The sequence below is a fragment of the Falco naumanni genome, chromosome 9, assembly GCF_017639655.2.
Source record: "Falco naumanni isolate bFalNau1 chromosome 9, bFalNau1.pat, whole genome shotgun sequence".
NCBI classification, from domain to species: domain Eukaryota; kingdom Metazoa; phylum Chordata; class Aves; order Falconiformes; family Falconidae; genus Falco; species Falco naumanni.
In genome coordinates, this window is record NC_054062.1 from 15,407,562 (window position 1) to 15,425,191 (window position 17,630).

Sequence of the window (17,630 nt, forward strand, 5' to 3'; positions counted from 1 at the left end):
AGATGGCGGCGCCGGCGACACGCCCTGCCGGCCTCCCCGCGTACGAGCGAGGAGAGGGCGGGCCCAGCCCTGGCAGCGCCGCCATTGCCGCAGGAAGAGGAGGAGGAGGAGGAGGAGGAGGGCGGAAGTGGGGAGCCCCCGTGCTAGGCTGCTGAGCGGGAGTTGGCGGCTGCAGGGCGCCGGCAGCCTGTCCTCGTCCCCTGCGGCGAGGCTCGCCCCCGCCATGCCGTGCGTGGCCGACTGGCTCAACAACCCCTTCAGCATCGTGCAGGGCATCTTCGGTAAGCGCGGGCCGGGCGCGGCCGGGCTCCCCTCAGCAGCCACCCGCCCGCCCTGAGGGCGCCCGTAACCGCGCGGTGGCCGGACGGGGCTTTCCCTCACGGGAGGGCGGCGGGCCGGGACGGGGAAAGTGGGGACAGGGAAGTGCCCGGGCGAGCTGGGCATGGTGGTGAGGGCGAGTGGCCGCTTCCTCCTTCCCCGCCGGGAGCGGGCGGGAGCCGCGTTCCCCAGGCCTCTGAGGGGGTACGCGGCCGCGCCGGCGGCGGGGGGTCCCGCCCGAGGGCGGTGCGGGGGGCTCAGCCCGGGCGGCGGGGTCTGTCTCGCCTCGGCAGGCCGGTTATGGGGGCGGGGGGGAACGAACACGGCATGTTTGGGCTTTCAGGAACAATGCACGCTGGCTACGTGCGTTACCAGTGGTAATATTGCTAGTGACATCAGCTGGAGTTGTTGCTGTACTAGCCTTGATCTTAATTAAAAGTATGTTGAAATAAAAATTTCCTCAGTAAACATAAAGCTGAAAGTGGTACCTCACCTCCTCCACTTTCTAGCCAGGTGTGCTGCAGCGTTCCACAGCTTTTCCGCCCTTCCCGGAGCGGCTGTGTTCATTTTGGGCTGCCTGAAAGGGTATAAAATGCAGTCGGTGCAATTATAAGAAGCATAAAGTAGTCTAAACTGCAGTCATTTGCCCACAATATAAGCAAATGTTTAACTCGTTTACTGCGTTAGGACAATGCTGAATAAAAGTTTGTTACTTGATGCCAATATGCACATAAATGTGTTTTGTTTGTAGCCCAAAATGTTCCAAACTCTGACTGGGAGAAGAAGGTAACCGAATACTTCAAGGAAAAGTTAAAAGAAAATAATGCTACTAACTGGGTAAGATTGTTTTATTCTTTTAGAGTTTCCATAGAGTTTCCATGAAATGTTAAGTTTCATTCCTTTTACCTCTTCGTTATTGCAGTGACATGTTTTTGCAAAGCTGTTCTTTTTCCTGATGAGTACGCTTCCACGTTTTAGGCCTAGGCTTTGTGATACGTTATTTACATCTCGGTTGCTTTCGTCTGTGTGTAAGGCAAAGGAGTAAAATCCCGACTGAAACCGGAGGAACCGATCCACTTGGCTTCAGTGCACTGTTGTGGCCCGGGCCGTAACTGCTGATGGCTGCCGGTTTGTCGTACAAGCCAGTAGATGGCAGGAGCCGACAAATACTGTCATTTTTGAAAGTGTTAATGCCTGCCCTGGCGGCTGTGGAGCTGCAGTGTTCGTACACGCCAAGTTTCTGAACTGCTGTTTATAAACCCCTTCTCTCATCATCTTTTATCGCGGTGCTGCAAACTTTGTGTGGGGTGAATAAATAGCTGCTTGGGCTGCTTCAGGTTTTAGGAAAAAAATACTGTCTGCTAAAACTGCCTTATTGGTCTGGATCAGGCCTGCTTTTTGCAGTTTAGCAAGGAAGCTATGCTTTAGGTTTAAAAAATAAAGCAGCGTACTTGAGTTCAAAAGCTGATATAGTGAAAACGGCATTGTGGAACACTGCTAAATGGCTTAGAAACTTACATCAAATCTGTTCCGATCTAAAGAAAAAGTAGTGGAAATTCTTGGGTTTCTTTTTTTATTTCTCTGTTAGTGAGAGTATTCTGTAATTAATATTTCTGTGCAGTTTAAATTGACGTGTAGGTGGCAAAATAGTGTTAAACTTACAACACTAGGAGGAATTCAAAGTGCATTTTCTTAGAGAAGAGAAGCATGAGGGAATGTTTGTTTGTTTGTTTGTTAAAATGATGTTTCCTGTAGGGCTGCTTCTGGGTTTTGTTGTATTTTAATGTTGGATGTGGGGGATTTTCAACAGAGTTTATCTTCAAATTCAGAAAACTGTTGTTATTGCAAGTCATATTATTTAAAGTTACACCACATGCCTCTGCATTGATTATTCTTTTTTCCCCTTCTGTTTTTCCATTGTCATGTAAACATAGGTCCAATGCGGACTTGGACATTAACACACAGGTTTCCCACAGGCTTTTGTTACAAGAAATCGTGCATGCAATTGCTATGGTACCACTGGTACATAACAGTAGGAATAAGATAAGTAATACATTCTATTTAATACTGCAGCAGCATTAATTCCCAGTTTAAGAGTTAGTTTCAAATGTTTTCATATGTTTTCAATGACTGAAATGCATTTGTTTTATAGTCCAGTATCAGGACTGAGACATGAACAGAACTGGTGGCTTTGGAACTGGAAGAATTTGGGAACTGTTAAGTGTCTGATAATTGCAACTGTTACCTGTAACAGCTATTGCAGAAACTTTTGGCATTGAGATGTGCACATTTTGTTACTGCTTGGATTAGGGCAGGCGATATACTCAGAAAATACTACATACATTACCTGATGAGGCACTGAATTGTCAGAGGCAGTTAATCCCATCAACAGCAATATGGGGGTTGAGGCAAGTAACTGAACAGTAGGATATATCAAATGATCAGGGGGTAAGTTGGTGACAGCTTTTCTGTTGGTTTTGGCTTACTTCAGAGCATTTTGTAATATGTACCAGTTGTTTAGAATAAGATCTTTTTTTATAGGTTCCATCACTGAATGATGTTCCTGTACATTACCTAAAACCCAACAGTTTAGTGAAATTTCGCTGCATGGTTCAAGATATGTTTGATCCTGAGTTTTACATGGGAGTATATGAAACAGTTGACCCAAACACAAATGCACGTGTAAGTGAAATAATGATTTATTGTTTCAGTAAATGTTCATCATCTTATCCGTTCTAGTCCTCACATTTCTCTAGTTTCTGAGTTAAACCTACAGAGCCTGTACACTGTTTAAAAGCAACCCTGTATGGCTCAAATGGCATAAGTAATACATCACTTCTTACACTTCTGTTGAGGAATGGAAACTACTGAAATAGTGAAAGCTTTGGCAGTATGTCTTTGAGCACTTTTGACTGCATTGATTTTGTTGCAAGGAATTAATATTCAAGATGCTGTCAGAAATTGAATGATTGCATTGCCTTTCCCTTCTTGACAGGTTTTGCATTTTGGTAAATACAGAGATGTGGCGGAATGTGGGGTAAGTTATACAAGTTATATGAATTTTGAGATTAAATACTAGGCAGAAAGATGCAGTTTATACATGCAGTATAACTTATTTCATACTCACCAGTGAATTCCTGGAGATACTGCTCTTAGAATGCCCATGAGCCTGAGTTAAGGATACTGCTTTACAAACCTGAAATTAATTTTGCGTTTTAAGAGCAGTAGGCTTCAAGTTGTTTCTGTTGTATTTAAAATTTGTTTTGCTGGGGGGGGGGGGGGGGGGGGGAGGAATGGGGGAAGTGCTCTTAATCTTGAAACTTTCTGCTGTGGAAAACAATTTGCTTCTGGTGGTGCAGCGCAATTAGAATTAAAGTATTTGAGATACAGCCTGATTGGATTCATTGTTTCATGAGTATGTAGTCTTGCATGTTTGTTATAGCTTCTGGCTGAGTAACTGAATCTGTGGGATTAGTTTAAAAAAAGAAAACAACCTCTAATCAGATTTTTAACCAAACTTCTATTGGTATTCTAGCCTCAGCAGGAAATTGATTTGAACTCCTCACAAACAGTCACCTCGGAGAGACAGACTTTATACTGCGTTCCGGTGCCTGGTGAATCAGCGTGGGTGAAAGAAATATCTTTTTTTGGTTGAGCTAGTGCTCTGTTACACAAACAGTGATGTCCAACTAAATCATTAGCTTTAAGGAGATAAGTTTATTGAAAGTTTCTTTTATTTTGAGTGAATCAGGAGAGTAATCAGGTGTAGAAAAAGTAAAAAGGAAAAATTAGTCACGTGCTATATGCAGAAAAGGGATGCAAATTAATTTAGGAGCATTGCTTTTTCATCTGTAAGGGATTTAGACTAGATTTTCATGTTTGCTTGGGAGGGTCTTGAAAATTTCTGTTAATTTCTATTTGCAAATGTTTAGAAAAAGAGAAAATTCAATTGAGCCATTGGCATTTTCTGATTAAATTAAGACACACAGAGAGATTCTCCTACAAGAACCTGTAAAGGTGCCTGGAACTGACCATGTTAAGACAATAATTCCTGGAAAATTGTAGTTACGTGGTTTGACCACAGTATGTCACTTTCTCAATGAGTACTTAAGACATTACAAAATGGTAAAAAGATAAGAGTTGGATGGTAAATGTATGATGACTTGATATTTCATATTTTGAGTTCAGAAAACCGCTACTTGTCAGTGGCACAGAATGCCAATGCAATTTTAAAACTAAGTTAACACAATTTTTGTAATAAAATGATTGGTAAGAGTTAATCTTTGAGTGAAGCTTAAGCAAAGTACTGCAGCAATGGAAATTTATAGTGAGCCAGACTATTATGAAAACACAATTTCAGTGTTTTGCCCATCATGCTAAGAAAAGAAAAGGTATAGTAGCTCTTTCAAAATTAATTTACAAGTGTAGTATTGCTAGTATCTTACAAGTATGTGAACGCTTTCTCTGTGTTTCTTTTCAGAGTAATAACAATAATTGTATCAGATATCCTTTGAATATTATTATAATGTCTGCTCTTCAGGGCTGAGATGTGGGAAAGAAAAAATTCTTGAGATTTTGAGTTGTACCTGACCACAAGCATGTTCTGTGGCTGTAAAGAAACCTTTTTTTAGGGATTGATAATGGGATAGTACTCAGTGGGTTTTAGTTTGTTTTCAACAAAGCCAATGACTGCTGTACGCTTAAGCAGGTTATTCACGTATCTAAAGAGATGACATCTAGATGACACTTCGAATCACTGTTTTAATGTCTTGCTCAAAACAGGATCATAGCAGTTTGTTTAAGTTTGTTTGGTTTTACTTTGTTTGAGTCTGTCGTTCTCCTTAATCTGCAATTTTACGCATACATTAGTGCAAGCCAAGCACGGGTTAGTCCTTCAACTTCCTACACACCAAGTCGCCACAAGAGGAGCTATGAGGAAGATGAGGATATGGATCTACATCCATCTAAACAGAAAGAGCAACATATGGGTAATAGTAGTTACTGATAAATAGTTATTATGATATCTTTCCAGAATTTGCAAAAATTTCATTTTCAAAACCTGAAATAGTTTGAATCAGTAGTGTTGTTGCAGCCTTTGTAACTAATTTGGTAGCTTTGTTGAAGTCAGCAGTGGTTTAGATTAGAGTAGCATAGAAGAGCCTACAGTGTTGCATGTGTATTACGTGACTTAATATTGTCTTCTAGAGTTAATTCCTAACGTCAGTATTTTGTGCAGCAGCACTTGTGTATTGCCTTCTGTATGTAACAGCACACAAAGAATTTATAGCAGCAGGCTGAAATTTAGGGGTTCCTGTTTAATTTCCCATTCTATAGCAGATTTCATGGTAATCTGGGGAAAGCCATGTAATCTTGGCTCTCGCACTGTGTGTATGGGTCTTAATTGTTTAAACTACAAGTCAATTAGGTGCTGCTTTGCTACAAACAGTAGTATCTATCTAAAAATGTGTTCCAGCCTTACCTTTTTTCTGACATGGTTTACTAATCCAACTTCATGAAGGAACCAGGTTAATAGCAAACAGTTGTGGCATCCTGAAGAAAGCTATTAAACTGTTTAAGAGGATGGTATTTTGAACACTAGCAGCGTACAGATGGTGTGCAATTCTTATGTTGTAATTGGTCTGTGAACTATTTGTTTTGATCCTCATCTGTGGAGGTGCCACTTAAACTGTTACTGGGGGTTTCTTGGAGATTTTGGCAAGTTTTCTTTTGAACAAGAGAAAGTGGTTAGTTTAAAATCGTTAGTCCTTTTAGAAAAAAAAATTGTAGAAGCTGTTGCTTGCTTTTATTCTATGTCTATCAGGTTCATTAGTGGACTTCACGTTTTTCCTTTTGTATTCTTACCAGGTTGCAAGGCAGTTTAGACTGTTTTGTCTTCATACTCAGACGAATCAATTGTAGAATAGGTCTTTATAGCTTTATTATTGCTTAAAATTGCAGAGATTTTTACTATAAACTGTTTTGTGGGTGCACACTCTCATCTTTAAGAAATGTCTATATTCTAGACGTGAGGTGCAGAAAAATGTTACCTTTGCAGCCCTATGGATTTTAGGGGAAAAAAATATCATTCACGTGGTTTAAACATCACATTTTGAAAATGAGATTTCTGGCCATGTTTGGGTTTCTAAAACACATAGATCTTTACCAATACTCACTCACACTTGATAATATAAAATATGCATCTGTGAGACTTTTCTATTCTAAGATTCTCTTCTGTCAAATATATTGCTTTATTAAATATTTTTGGCTGAGATGTCATGTTAAATTAGCTTAATTCTGTGTTGCTCACTGAAGAAAGTTGTTCACTTTTGCATTTCTGTTTAAAGAGCCTACGAATCCTGTATTTTTCAGGCAGTGGAGGTGATATCCATGGGTGTGTGGAGCCAAAGAGATTAGAAACAGAAGCTTCTGCAGGTCATCATCTCATTTCTCCCAACTGCTCTCCTCCACTTGACTTAAATTTTCCATTGCCAGGAGAGAAGGGGCCAGCATGTCTTGTAAAGGTAACAGAAGTGGAGAGATGATGAGTAGTATGGCTGTAGCCTCAGTGAGGCAGACAGAATCTGAAGTTAGAATGTAAGTAGTTGGTCTTGCAACTTTTCATGAGCGCGGAATTTGAATTGCTGAAATCCTTCAACAGCATTTATTAGGGTTTGCACCTTCTCACTGCACTTACTCTAAAAAAATGGTCCATTACTAGATGCTTGAGGGTATAGCTGGTATTGAGTCCTGATGTTTTGCTTTTAGAATTTGTCCTCTATAAACAAAAAAAGTTGTGATGGAACAAGCGAAAAAACCCAATACACTACAATTCTTGTATTTGAAATAGTCATTGATTCGCTAGTATGCTGTATTGACTATGAAACCCCCAACACAAAATTGCAGTGCTGTTACTGTGTTGAGTGCTCTCTTATTCAGCAAATCTTGATAAATCAGATGAGAATACAGTTGTTTACATTTGTGTAGCAGAAGGATGCTAATTGGAGAAAACATCCAGTCATAGATACTTGGTTTTCCAATGTAAGCTTACTGACACTGAGAATGAGGAGAGACCTTTTCACACAGACGGTTCTCAGTCTACATTTGAGTCTCCTGAGATTTTTTCTTTTGTCTGTGTTTGTGTGCAGTCCTGTATCTGACCCATCTGTCTCTGTATTTTAATGTTTTCTCTTTGTGGCAGGTCTATGAGAGCTGGGATACCTTCAAAGTCAATGATGTTCTGGAGGTGTACGGTATTTTGTCTGTGGACCCAGTGCTGAGCATAGTGAACAATGAAGAGAGGTAAGGCTCCCCTGCTGCATGATCCTGAAATGAAGGAAATTTTTATTTCAAGGAGCAAAATATTTTGGCTATGCTCTTAATACAGACAGGGAAGTGTGTAAATACATAAAAATTATGCCAAAGAGGTGAATTTCGATGTCTAAAAAAAGCTTGATGTGGAAAGTGTTAGAACCACCGTCCTGTAAACTTGGAAGGCCATGGTACTCTGGTATGTCCATACCCTTGGATACATGATGCACCTTTATTTTTGGTGGTTGTACAGTCTATAAAGCAGAAAGAAAGTGCTCCTATAGCTAAACGTTTTGTACCCTTTTATTCCTATTAAACTTTCAGTGAAGGAGTGAATAGTAAACAAAGTTTTCAAATAAGCTTTAAAATTGTAAAATATCCTTTTGAAATAATTTGTAAGTCCATCAAAATTACCACTATACGTGGTTCTGAAAAACATTTTTTTAAAAAAAGTTGCATGTCTCCATGTGAAAGTGACCAAAGTTAGTAAAAATTGGGTTGATTTTGTATCATCACGTTATACTGCTGATAGAAATTTCCCATTTCTTCTGCCGTTCTGCAAGTACTTGCTTGACAAAATCCAAACTACAGAAGGATGCAAGAAGTCAATTTTTAAAATAAAACTGTGGACAGATCTAACATAGGTACAGCTGATGTTGTGAACCATTGCACTTTATTCCTGTTGGCAATTTTATTTGTTTTTCTGATAAGTACACTATCGAGAGTGCAGTGTGAATCATCTAGAGTGCCAGCTTCTTAAAAATTGCCTCAGCATGGTCAGCTGCTTTTGGTTATCATCTGTCTGACAGCTAATCCCAGACTGACAGCTCAGTTGGTCTGTCATAGGTGGTTGGGGTTTTTTCCTGCATGTCGTTCTATCAGAAATAGACAAAATAGTGGCATTTAGCAATGTTTTGCATGGAAATACAAGAAACTTCTTTTAATGGAAAGAGCGGATAGTCTGTTGGTGGACTGCTGAAGAGGGTTTGAAGTTACAAAGCCTTTCAACTTGTAAAACTGGTACAGGTTGAATAAATTAGTACAAAACTTTACTATCATCTGGTATAGTCACTTTAGGGATTTTTAGTTTCTACGTAACAAAGGAAAACCACATGGAAGACATTTTTTAAGGCATCATCAGGGAGAGCAAAACTGGTGTATCCAAATCCTTAAGAGGTAATACCTTCAGGTTTGAGCAGAGGTACATTAGGATTTCTTTGCTCCTTTTTTTTCAGTCAGCCAGTGATACAGCTGTTCTGTGACAGTCTAGAAAATCTTGTTGTCAGGCTCCAGAACCCAGTGGAGTATGAAAATCCCACGTGTATACACAGGAAATGTAATAAATCATTATCTTATTTTCTTAAAAGTTCCTGTTTAGACTGTTCAATACATGCTGGACAGAACAGTGTCTAACGTTTTATTTGAAGCTACATCTTACGAAACAGTGCAGCAAATAATACATGTGGTTTTGTTGGGGTGTTTGGTTTTGGGGTTTGGTTTTTGGGGCTTGGCTTTTTTTTTTTTTTTTTTATTAAGAAAAGTAAGATCTGATTACTTTCTGGAAATAATAGAATCCAAAATTTTTTGGTCAAGCATGCTTTGGCATTTCTGTATCATTATATAATTGTGATTCAGTATTTGTGGTGTTTATGAAAATCATAAAGAAGGCAACTTGAACAAGGGAGGCGTTACCGGGAGCTGGGAGCGGATGTTGTTTGTTCTGATGTGCTGTGTTCTTGGCCTGGTTCCAGCTGCTCTTAGTCAGATGGAGGGAAATTTGTGTGCAGTGTTTCTAAGTCCAGTTGTGCTGTGCCCTGTCCTAGGGACAGCTCAGCCCTCGACCCTATGGAGTGTATGGACACAGCAGAAGAACAGAGAGTACACAGTCCTCCAGCCTCATTAGTCCCCAGAATCCATGTGATTTTGGCACAGAAATTACAACACATTAACCCATTACTGCCTGCCTGCCTTAATGAAGAAGAGAGTAAAACCTGTGAGTATCCGAACTTGACCTCTCTCTGTGTACATGTAAATGTGCAGTTTCCTAGTACATGTGAACAACTATTTTGCTTGGAGACAAATGCATCAGTGGGAGGGTTTGAATTTAAATCTTGTTAAATGGAGGAAGCGTTCAACACTACAAAACTGGACAAGATGCAAGTGTTTGTGATGCTTATGTGTTTATTTTTCAAAAATAAATGTGGTTTATATGAAACTTGGTTTTGCATGCTACGTGCCCAAGGATTTTACCAAATTGTTCAGCCGTAAGATTTTATTTCTTTTCAAATGGAGTAGTGAATTGCTGGAAAATTAGATTTCCAATTTAGTGTAACAGTGAGCATAAGAAACATACCGACAACATAAAGAATTGTAATGCTGTGAAGAAAATTAGGCAATTCTATGCTATTCCTTGTGGCCTATTTGACTGTTATTTTTTCGTCACTGAATTATTGCATGCAAACCTCTATTTGATATTTATCATTTTCTTGCTTGTGTGCCTTGTATTGGTTGTCCTGAGCTGTCCTACGTGTAAGGGGGAGGGAGTGTGTGTCTGCCTTTAATATAGTATGGATAAGTTATCAGTTTTAGAAATTTGGCTCCAAACTTTACAGCCTTCTGCAAATGCATTACATAATATCTAATAAAAAAATAAAAAGAAAGCATTTCCAAGGTAATGTTGAGTGACTCGGGTTATCCAAAGCCAGTAATTGCTCAGTTGGAAAACCAGTGAATGTTTATTTTTCCTAGACTGCTTTGGAGTGACTTTTTCTTCATCAAACTGTAAGGGAAAGTAAGATTTATATAGAGGGAAGAGTGTGAGGAACAGCACATTTTCTGACATTTGTTGTCTTCTGCTCTTTTGTCAGTTGTTTCTAATTTCATGTCTGAGCTGTCACCAGTGAGGGCAGAGTTGCTTGGGTTCCTCACCCACGCCCTTTTGGGAGACAGTTTGGCTGCTGAATACCTTATATTGCATCTCATCTCTACAGTGTAAGTATTCAGATGCTTGCTGAGAATTTATATATTCATTTCTTAAAATAAATCTTCTTTTATGGAGTTCTTCACCACTTTGCAAATAAACGGCAGAAATAGCTTAAATAGTACTTATTCCAGTAGCATAGATGTGGCTCTTAGGGGGCATGGGTTTAGTGATGGTCTTGGCAGTGGTAGGCTAATGGTTGGACTTGGTGATCTTAAAGGTCTTTTCCAACCTAAATGATTCTGTGGTTCCATGATTATACTTTGGCCAGCTAGAGTTGTCCTGTCATAATAGACACAAATATTTAGTTGTCTGAAGTAACAGTAAGTTTTGTTAAAAGGCCAGTTTTGTGGCAGTATGTCCTTTCAGCGTTCCTTTGAGAGCTGGACAAAATATTCAAGACACACTTTTAAACAGGTATGAAAACTTCTTTTTATCTCTGGCTTCTTTTATTGAGTAGGACATGCAACTGACTTCTCAAAGATGGCATTTACTAACTGCAGTAATTATTGTTTAGGTATTAAAAGATACTGAAAGGTACGTTCTGAGAATTTGTTTAATTAAGTGTAGACATATGTTTCGTGGTAAGTTCAAGTGACCCCCAGTTAGCATGGGATAGAAATATGCCGCCTGAGCTGATGCTGTAGCTGAATGTGCATCTGTCTTTGCGGCTGATTAAAGTGGATTTGCTTGACATTGTCACTGGATGAAAGAGCCATCCTTTGACTCGTTAAAATTTCAGGTGTGAAACTTCAGGCAATATGTTCTGATTAGATTAAGTACAGTTGTCAGGCTCTGATTTAATTGTAGTCTTTCTTGAAAATGAAAATGGATTCCATCTTCTAAAATAAAAAGTAATTTCTTGGTAAGTAAACTGCTTGTTTTTATGGTTTTTTAGAATTTCATTTTGCTATGAAGTGAATAGTACAGCATGTATTTGTTTCACAGAAGTATTTACAGAGCTGTAATTGGACTCGGCATCTTACTTTTCTCGTACCTCCAACTGATGTATAAAAAGCCGTACACATTTCTCAGCCTCAGCAAGACAGGTGGTATCAAGACAGATCGAACATAATGCCATAGCAGCATAATTATGAGCTGACGAGATTTTTGGTGGGGTTGTTTTTACAGTCTGCCCTGAATCCTTGTCCCATGTAAATATAAGTACTTCGGAATCAGTATGCATTTTTTTTCTTTTCATTCTACCTAGTGGGACTGTGAATGCTCTAGCACTTAGACTAGAATGTGTTTTCTCTCTTAGCTGATAACACAAAAAAGTTGAAATTTGACAGGAATGGGGAAAAGATATACAGTAAGAAGAGGGAGAGGAAAGCTGAGGGCAGGTAAAAGAAATGAACGAGTATGATAAGCAGGGAAACCGAGATTAGACAACAAAAAAGGAAAGGATGAAGTATATTTATTTACTGAGTCACAATAGAGAACAAGGAGAATAGAACATTTAGAAGGCACGTTGCAGGATCTCAAGCACTATAAATGTACTGCTTTTGTGCAATGCTGCAAAGCCTTCCAAAGCAGCCTTCAGCCTAACTTAGCTCCTTGGATGCTGGAGAAGGAAGAAAAGGTGGCTATTATTTATGTATGTATTAGTATTGAAACGCTGCTAGCTATCGGAGATACTGCGCAACACTCAAACTGATTGACACTTGTATTCACCACATTAATGAGATGCTTGCCTAACCCGGGTTATTTTTGGTTTAGTTATGCAAGACGAGATGTGCTTCCTCTGGGAAAATTCACAGTCAACTTGAGCGGATGTCCAAGAAATAGCATCTTCACAGAGCACATATACCGCATTATCCAGCAGCTTGTTCCAGCAGTAAGAATTATGGCATTATAGTCCTTTAATATTTCTGGTGGTAGATGTTGGATTAATTGTTCCTACTAAATAAACAACACTTTAAAGGCAGGCTTCTTAAACAGAGGCTTCTGCTGGCCACGTGGAGGGCAGATAAAAATGGAGATATGGTTTGCTTAACAGTTGAAGTCTCTATTTACCTAGTCATCTAGGATGCATGTGGAATGATATCATCCCCTCGTAGGTATTAAACTGACAGAGAGATGCTGCATGCTTTATTTTGTCTTTCTGGATTGATATGTTTATAGACATTTAGGTCATTTAATTATGGTGTCATTACTGTTTATTCCCAAGTTTGTGGATACTGTTTTGCAGAAAATTCATAGTAATTCAATTTGGGGTCATAGTAATTGCTGCAATAAATCATCTGTTGTTTTGCTCCTCCTAGGTGTGGAATACAGGTGATACGAACTTTTAACAGCATTATTTTTCTTTGGAAAATGTATATTTTAAGTATTTAGCATTTGGACATTTGCATTAATGTATTCTATATTGCGGTAACAAGTTTTGGTTTACTGACTGTGGAGGTTCAGGGTTGTAGCTCTTGTTAATGGAAGCAGTATTTACTAGGGAAGCTGGAGGAGAGGAAATGTGCTGATTAGTTTCTTTTCTTGTTGCAGTCCTATCGGCTACAAATGACCATTGAAAACATGAACCATTCACGATTTATCCCGCACAAAGACTACACAGCCAATCGCTTAGTCAGTGGAGTATTGCAGCTTGCCAGCAACACTTCCCTTGTAGTAGACGAGACTCAGCTTGAGCAAGGACAGCTTGACACAACAGGTAGATGTTGGTTGGTTGTTTTAAAAAAAGTGAATCTCATCTGGAAGGTTGAAAGTTGATATATTTAAAGACAGTGATGCTAAGTGTGTCCCGGTGGTAATTTTCTATTACAAAACTGTTTGTGGCTTCCATATCCTATTTCATTGCTTGAACTAGCTTCCTGCTAGTGTGCAACCCTCTCAGGCAACTTAAGGCTTGATGTCTTGGGTTTTTTTTTCCCTATTCTATTTTCTGGAAGTTCCTGATGTTTTGCTCAAATGCTTGCATTGAGTCAGGATCTCTATCCCAGACCACAGATGACCAATAAAATGAAACAAGATGGCCGTTGTTTGGTATAGCTTTGCTTGCATTGTAGAGAACTCCCGACAGTGTCTTTGTCACTTGGTAGAAAAGGCGAATAATTTGAATAATTCTTTAGACCAGTATACCTCTGATGCATTCTAATGCATCAGGCCTTTCACTTCTCTGTGATAATGAATGAAGAAGTGGGGGAAGTGTATGCTGCTTCCTAATTCTTTATATTTCACTGTATATATGGAAACCATCACTGAAAACCGAACTAAAAATTGTAGATAAAAAAATAGCTATCACTGTGTGGAACAGCATGATGATTCTGTCTTGTATGCTGATGTAGCACTGCGTAGTATGCTTTCTACAGAGCTTTAGACAATTAATTTAACTATAAACTACATAGAAGAGGTGAGTTGCAGTACCTATTAGAAATTCAGTAACTGGAGAATGCATAGAACAGATATCTGTGGTGATTTCAAGGAAAGAAGAATAAAGAGTCATGGGAAGTGACTTATTTCAAAATAAAAATGCGATCTTGAGAAACCTGCTAGAATGTGTGATGCTGTAAACTGTCGGGTCTCCCTAGTAAGTACCAGTACTCTGTCCCATTCAAGTACTTAGTCTGGCAGAACTAGTGAGGTTCAGATGTCAGGATGATTCTACTTAGAAACATTTATTTTTTTTTTAATTACTGCTATTAGAAGTTGTTTGTTCAAATTACGCACTTGCTTTCAAATCTTCAGTAATTTTTTGTTACTGTGCTTTAGTAAAGTTAAAAATTTTCCCTAAAGAAAACAGTAAAATAGTAGAAATCTTTGCATTGTTTAAAAAAAAAAGGGGGGGGGGAGGTGGAACACTAAAATTTACAGAAAAATCTTGCTGTGCTGGATTATAGGTTTTCTAAAATGTTTGTCCTTAGTATCTACAACCCCTCAACATTTAATGAAAAGTAGTAAGTATTAAATGTTGCAGATAAAAAAAGGCTTGTTAATTTTATTTCATTTCTGTTGATGTGAGGATGTTCTCTACTGAATGTAGAGTAAAAAAGTAAGAATTTTTAATTTCTTATAACAATGTTGGGAACAAAATTTAATCATAGGCAGGAATAAGTATCTTCAAATCTAGCAGTTGGTTTGGAATGCTTGGAAGCTACAGCTTAGACATTTCAAGTAGGAAAATGTCCCAGAAGTAATCCATAATATTAAATTTGCCTTTATTTACAGTATAGTAAATTAATACTCATCTATTGTTATGTTTTTCTTTTTAATAAATATGTTGTTTGATGCAGTAACACTGCTGAAGAGAAATTCAAACTGTCAGGTACACGTCAGTATTTCAAAGGGAAGATTCCAAGAGTTAACCAGTTAGTTTGTCTATCTTAACTTTTATAAATTTCAAATAACTTCGTTCCAGGTAAAGCAGTGACTTCTATAAATATTTGGCAAAATGATAATGAGTATGTTTCTCAGCTGTTCTGGTCTTGCTAGCCTATCTAATGTGTTCTTCATCCAGCAAGAGTTGTTTGGTTTGGGGTTTTTTTTGTTGGTGGTTTTTAATTGTAGTTCATGTCGGGTAATAGGTAGTGTTTTCTTCTCTTTTGAAGAGAAGTTTTGTGGGGTGTTTTTTCCCCCACTGTAAATTGTTATCTGGCTTTGTAGGACCTATGGAGAGCTGTTAACACATATACTAGGCCAGATAAAACTTAGGCTTGAAATCCTTCAAGAATTCTTAATTTTGGTCTTAAGAAATGGTTGTCTCTATCTGGAAGATACCAGATACAGGAAGAAACAGGATGCTTGCAAGGATTATTCTGCTAGCTACGCATTAAAAACAGATTGGGGGGGGTGGGGAATCAGGTCTGCTATTTGTTTAGGTCCGGTTGTCAGAGAATTTATTCTTGCTTTTCTAGGTGTACATAACGTGACAGCACTGGGTAATCTGATAACTTGGCAGAAGGTGGATTATGACTTCAGTTACCACCAGATGGAATTCCCCTGCAATATTAATGTTCTTATCACTTCAGAGGGCCGATCACTCCTACCGGTATGGCAAGGTCTTCCTGAATTTGGGGAATAACTGCAGTTGGTAGCTACTTACTTCGAGCATGTCATTCCAGAGACAATTGAACACAGGAAAACGGTCTTGTGACTGAGGTGGTCGTGACACTAGCATTAGTTATGGCCTTCTCACTTATGGCTGCAGCCAGGCCAAAAACCTGTTCATCGGAAAACTAGGAGGCCAACCTTCCCTCCCCCTTGGCTGAATCATGGTGATGGCAAGGCGGTGACTGAAGTTCTTAACAGACGTCCCAGTAGTGGGGAAAGCCTGCAGATACACTGCCGCTCTCCAAGCCTTATTCTAGCCCAGTAGTTTCTGAGGTGATGGGCGCAGGAATAAAGAGCAGCAGGTCTGGCATTGACCCTAGAATAAACAAGTAGCCTAAGCTTACAAATCCCTCATCTCTTGCATTTCAGCTTTATGAACCGAGTGTTCGCTCTTTTGCCTCTAAGTGAAACTGGCTCCTGCTTGAGTAAGGACTTCACGCTGGTTTTTAAAAAGGGAACTGTTAAATATTTAATGAATTAATTGTCTCACCTTAAATTTGGGAAATAGTGACTTCTGTTGCTTTAGAGATTAAATCAGTCTTGGAATAGAAAATGGAAAGAGATAATATGTAATTTTATTTTTCAGTCAGATTGCCAAGTCCACTTACAACCACAGATAATTCCACCAAACATGGAAGAGTATATGAACAGCCTCCTAACAGCAGTGCTGCCTTCTGTGTTGAACAAATTTCGAATTTATCTAAGTTTATTGAGGCTGCTGGACTACAGTATATCTGATGAAGTGACCAAGGTATGGAGGACTTCACCAATGTTTGCAACTCAGATAGAAGGCACATTAATAGAAAGTGGCTGTACTTTCCCATTGCTCTCCCCATCAGCGATTCTCCTGAAACTTTTCTAAAAACCCAACAGACACATTCTCTTGTCCTGAACGTGCCTTCAAAGATTTGTATTGTCGAGTATTTCAGTATATACTTCACACGTACCCTGCTTTCTAAACCACATTTTGAAAACTAATTATTTTTAAAGATGAGAAGTAGCCTGTTTTTTATTCAGGCTCACTTCCTGACAGCAATGAGTTGAAATGTTTCTCCTGAAATCTAAGGGTAATTATGGCATTTAGCTCCTTAAAAGCTTATCTCATAGCAAAGATTCTTTTTTGCCACTTAATCACGTGCTGTATTGTTTCTAGGCGGTAGAGGAAGACTTTGTAGAAATGCGCAAGAATGACCCTGAGAGTATAACAGCTGATGATCTGCACAGAACTCTGCTTGTAGCAAGGTGGGTAGTGCTGTTCCTCACAACTTGAGACTTTCTAGCAAGCTGGTAACAAAGGCAGTGCTTGTATTCTGCAGTTTGATCGCAGTTGCATGAGACTGCTGGCAATCCAAAGGTGGACTCTCCTCTTCCTTTGTTCCTCTTGTCACAGGTTCTTAATTAGTGACGTGTTTCCTCCCCCTTTCTTCCCGGGCTTTTGTAAGATACTGAAAGAAAACTGGGTTTGTACTGTGTTAGCTTATCGAACCTGACTGTGAACAAGCTGTTATTGTTCTGTTTCTGCTCATCCAGGTTCTTGTCTCTCAGCGCGGGGCAGACAACGCTGTCAAGAGAGAGGTGGCTGCGAGCAAAACAGCTGGAGGCATTACGCAAAGCCCGGCTTCAGCAGCAGAAATGTGTTAACGGGAACGAACTTTAATAGTGGATGTCGCCATGAGAATTTGTCTAATCCTAGATGGAACCCATACTAAGATTGGAATATTGTTTATACCAGTTTTTGTAGATAATTTATACCAAAAAATTAATGGATATTTACCCTTGCAGTCTGAACACACTTAACTCTGTTCAGCCAGTTAAACGTATTTTATGAAGATTTTTTGGAGCCTGTTTTGTAATTGAAAATTGGTAACAATGAGCAAATTGTTTGATATTAAACTTTAATACTGAAGTTGCGTAAACTTATTTCCTTTAATGAGAAGAAAATTTAAGCCAGAGCCCTTCATACACA

The 17,630-nt window shown here is 39.1% G+C and overlaps 1 protein-coding gene across 1 annotated transcript; it reads left to right on the forward strand.

Moving 5' to 3' along the window:
• The first annotated feature begins 84 nt into the window (after positions 1-84).
• LOC121093576 (minichromosome maintenance complex binding protein) lies at positions 85-17,570 on the forward strand. Its single transcript, XM_040606077.1, has 16 exons — positions 85-281; positions 1,070-1,155; positions 2,860-3,000; positions 3,314-3,355; positions 3,854-3,955; positions 5,177-5,306; positions 6,688-6,839; positions 7,517-7,617; positions 9,450-9,619; positions 10,494-10,617; positions 12,326-12,443; positions 13,103-13,268; positions 15,469-15,602; positions 16,251-16,415; positions 16,818-16,906; positions 17,195-17,570. The coding sequence occupies exons 1-16, from the start codon at positions 224-226 to the stop codon at positions 17,319-17,321; spliced, it is 1,905 nt and encodes a 634-aa protein (XP_040462011.1). The 5' UTR covers positions 85-223; the 3' UTR covers positions 17,322-17,570.
• Positions 17,571-17,630: the final 60 nt, after the last annotated feature.

Bases quoted from the DNA above. Each gene is read 5' to 3' on its own strand.
- LOC121093576 (XM_040606077.1), top strand. From the start codon at position 224: ATGCCGTGCGTGGCCGACTGGCTCAACAACCCCTTCAGCATCGTGCAG. The intron at 15,603-16,250 runs GTATGGCAAGGT...TTTATTTTTCAG, and splicing joins AGGGCCGATCACTCCTACCG to TCAGATTGCCAAGTCCACTT. The intron at 16,907-17,194 runs GTGGGTAGTGCT...CTGCTCATCCAG, and splicing joins AGAACTCTGCTTGTAGCAAG to GTTCTTGTCTCTCAGCGCGG.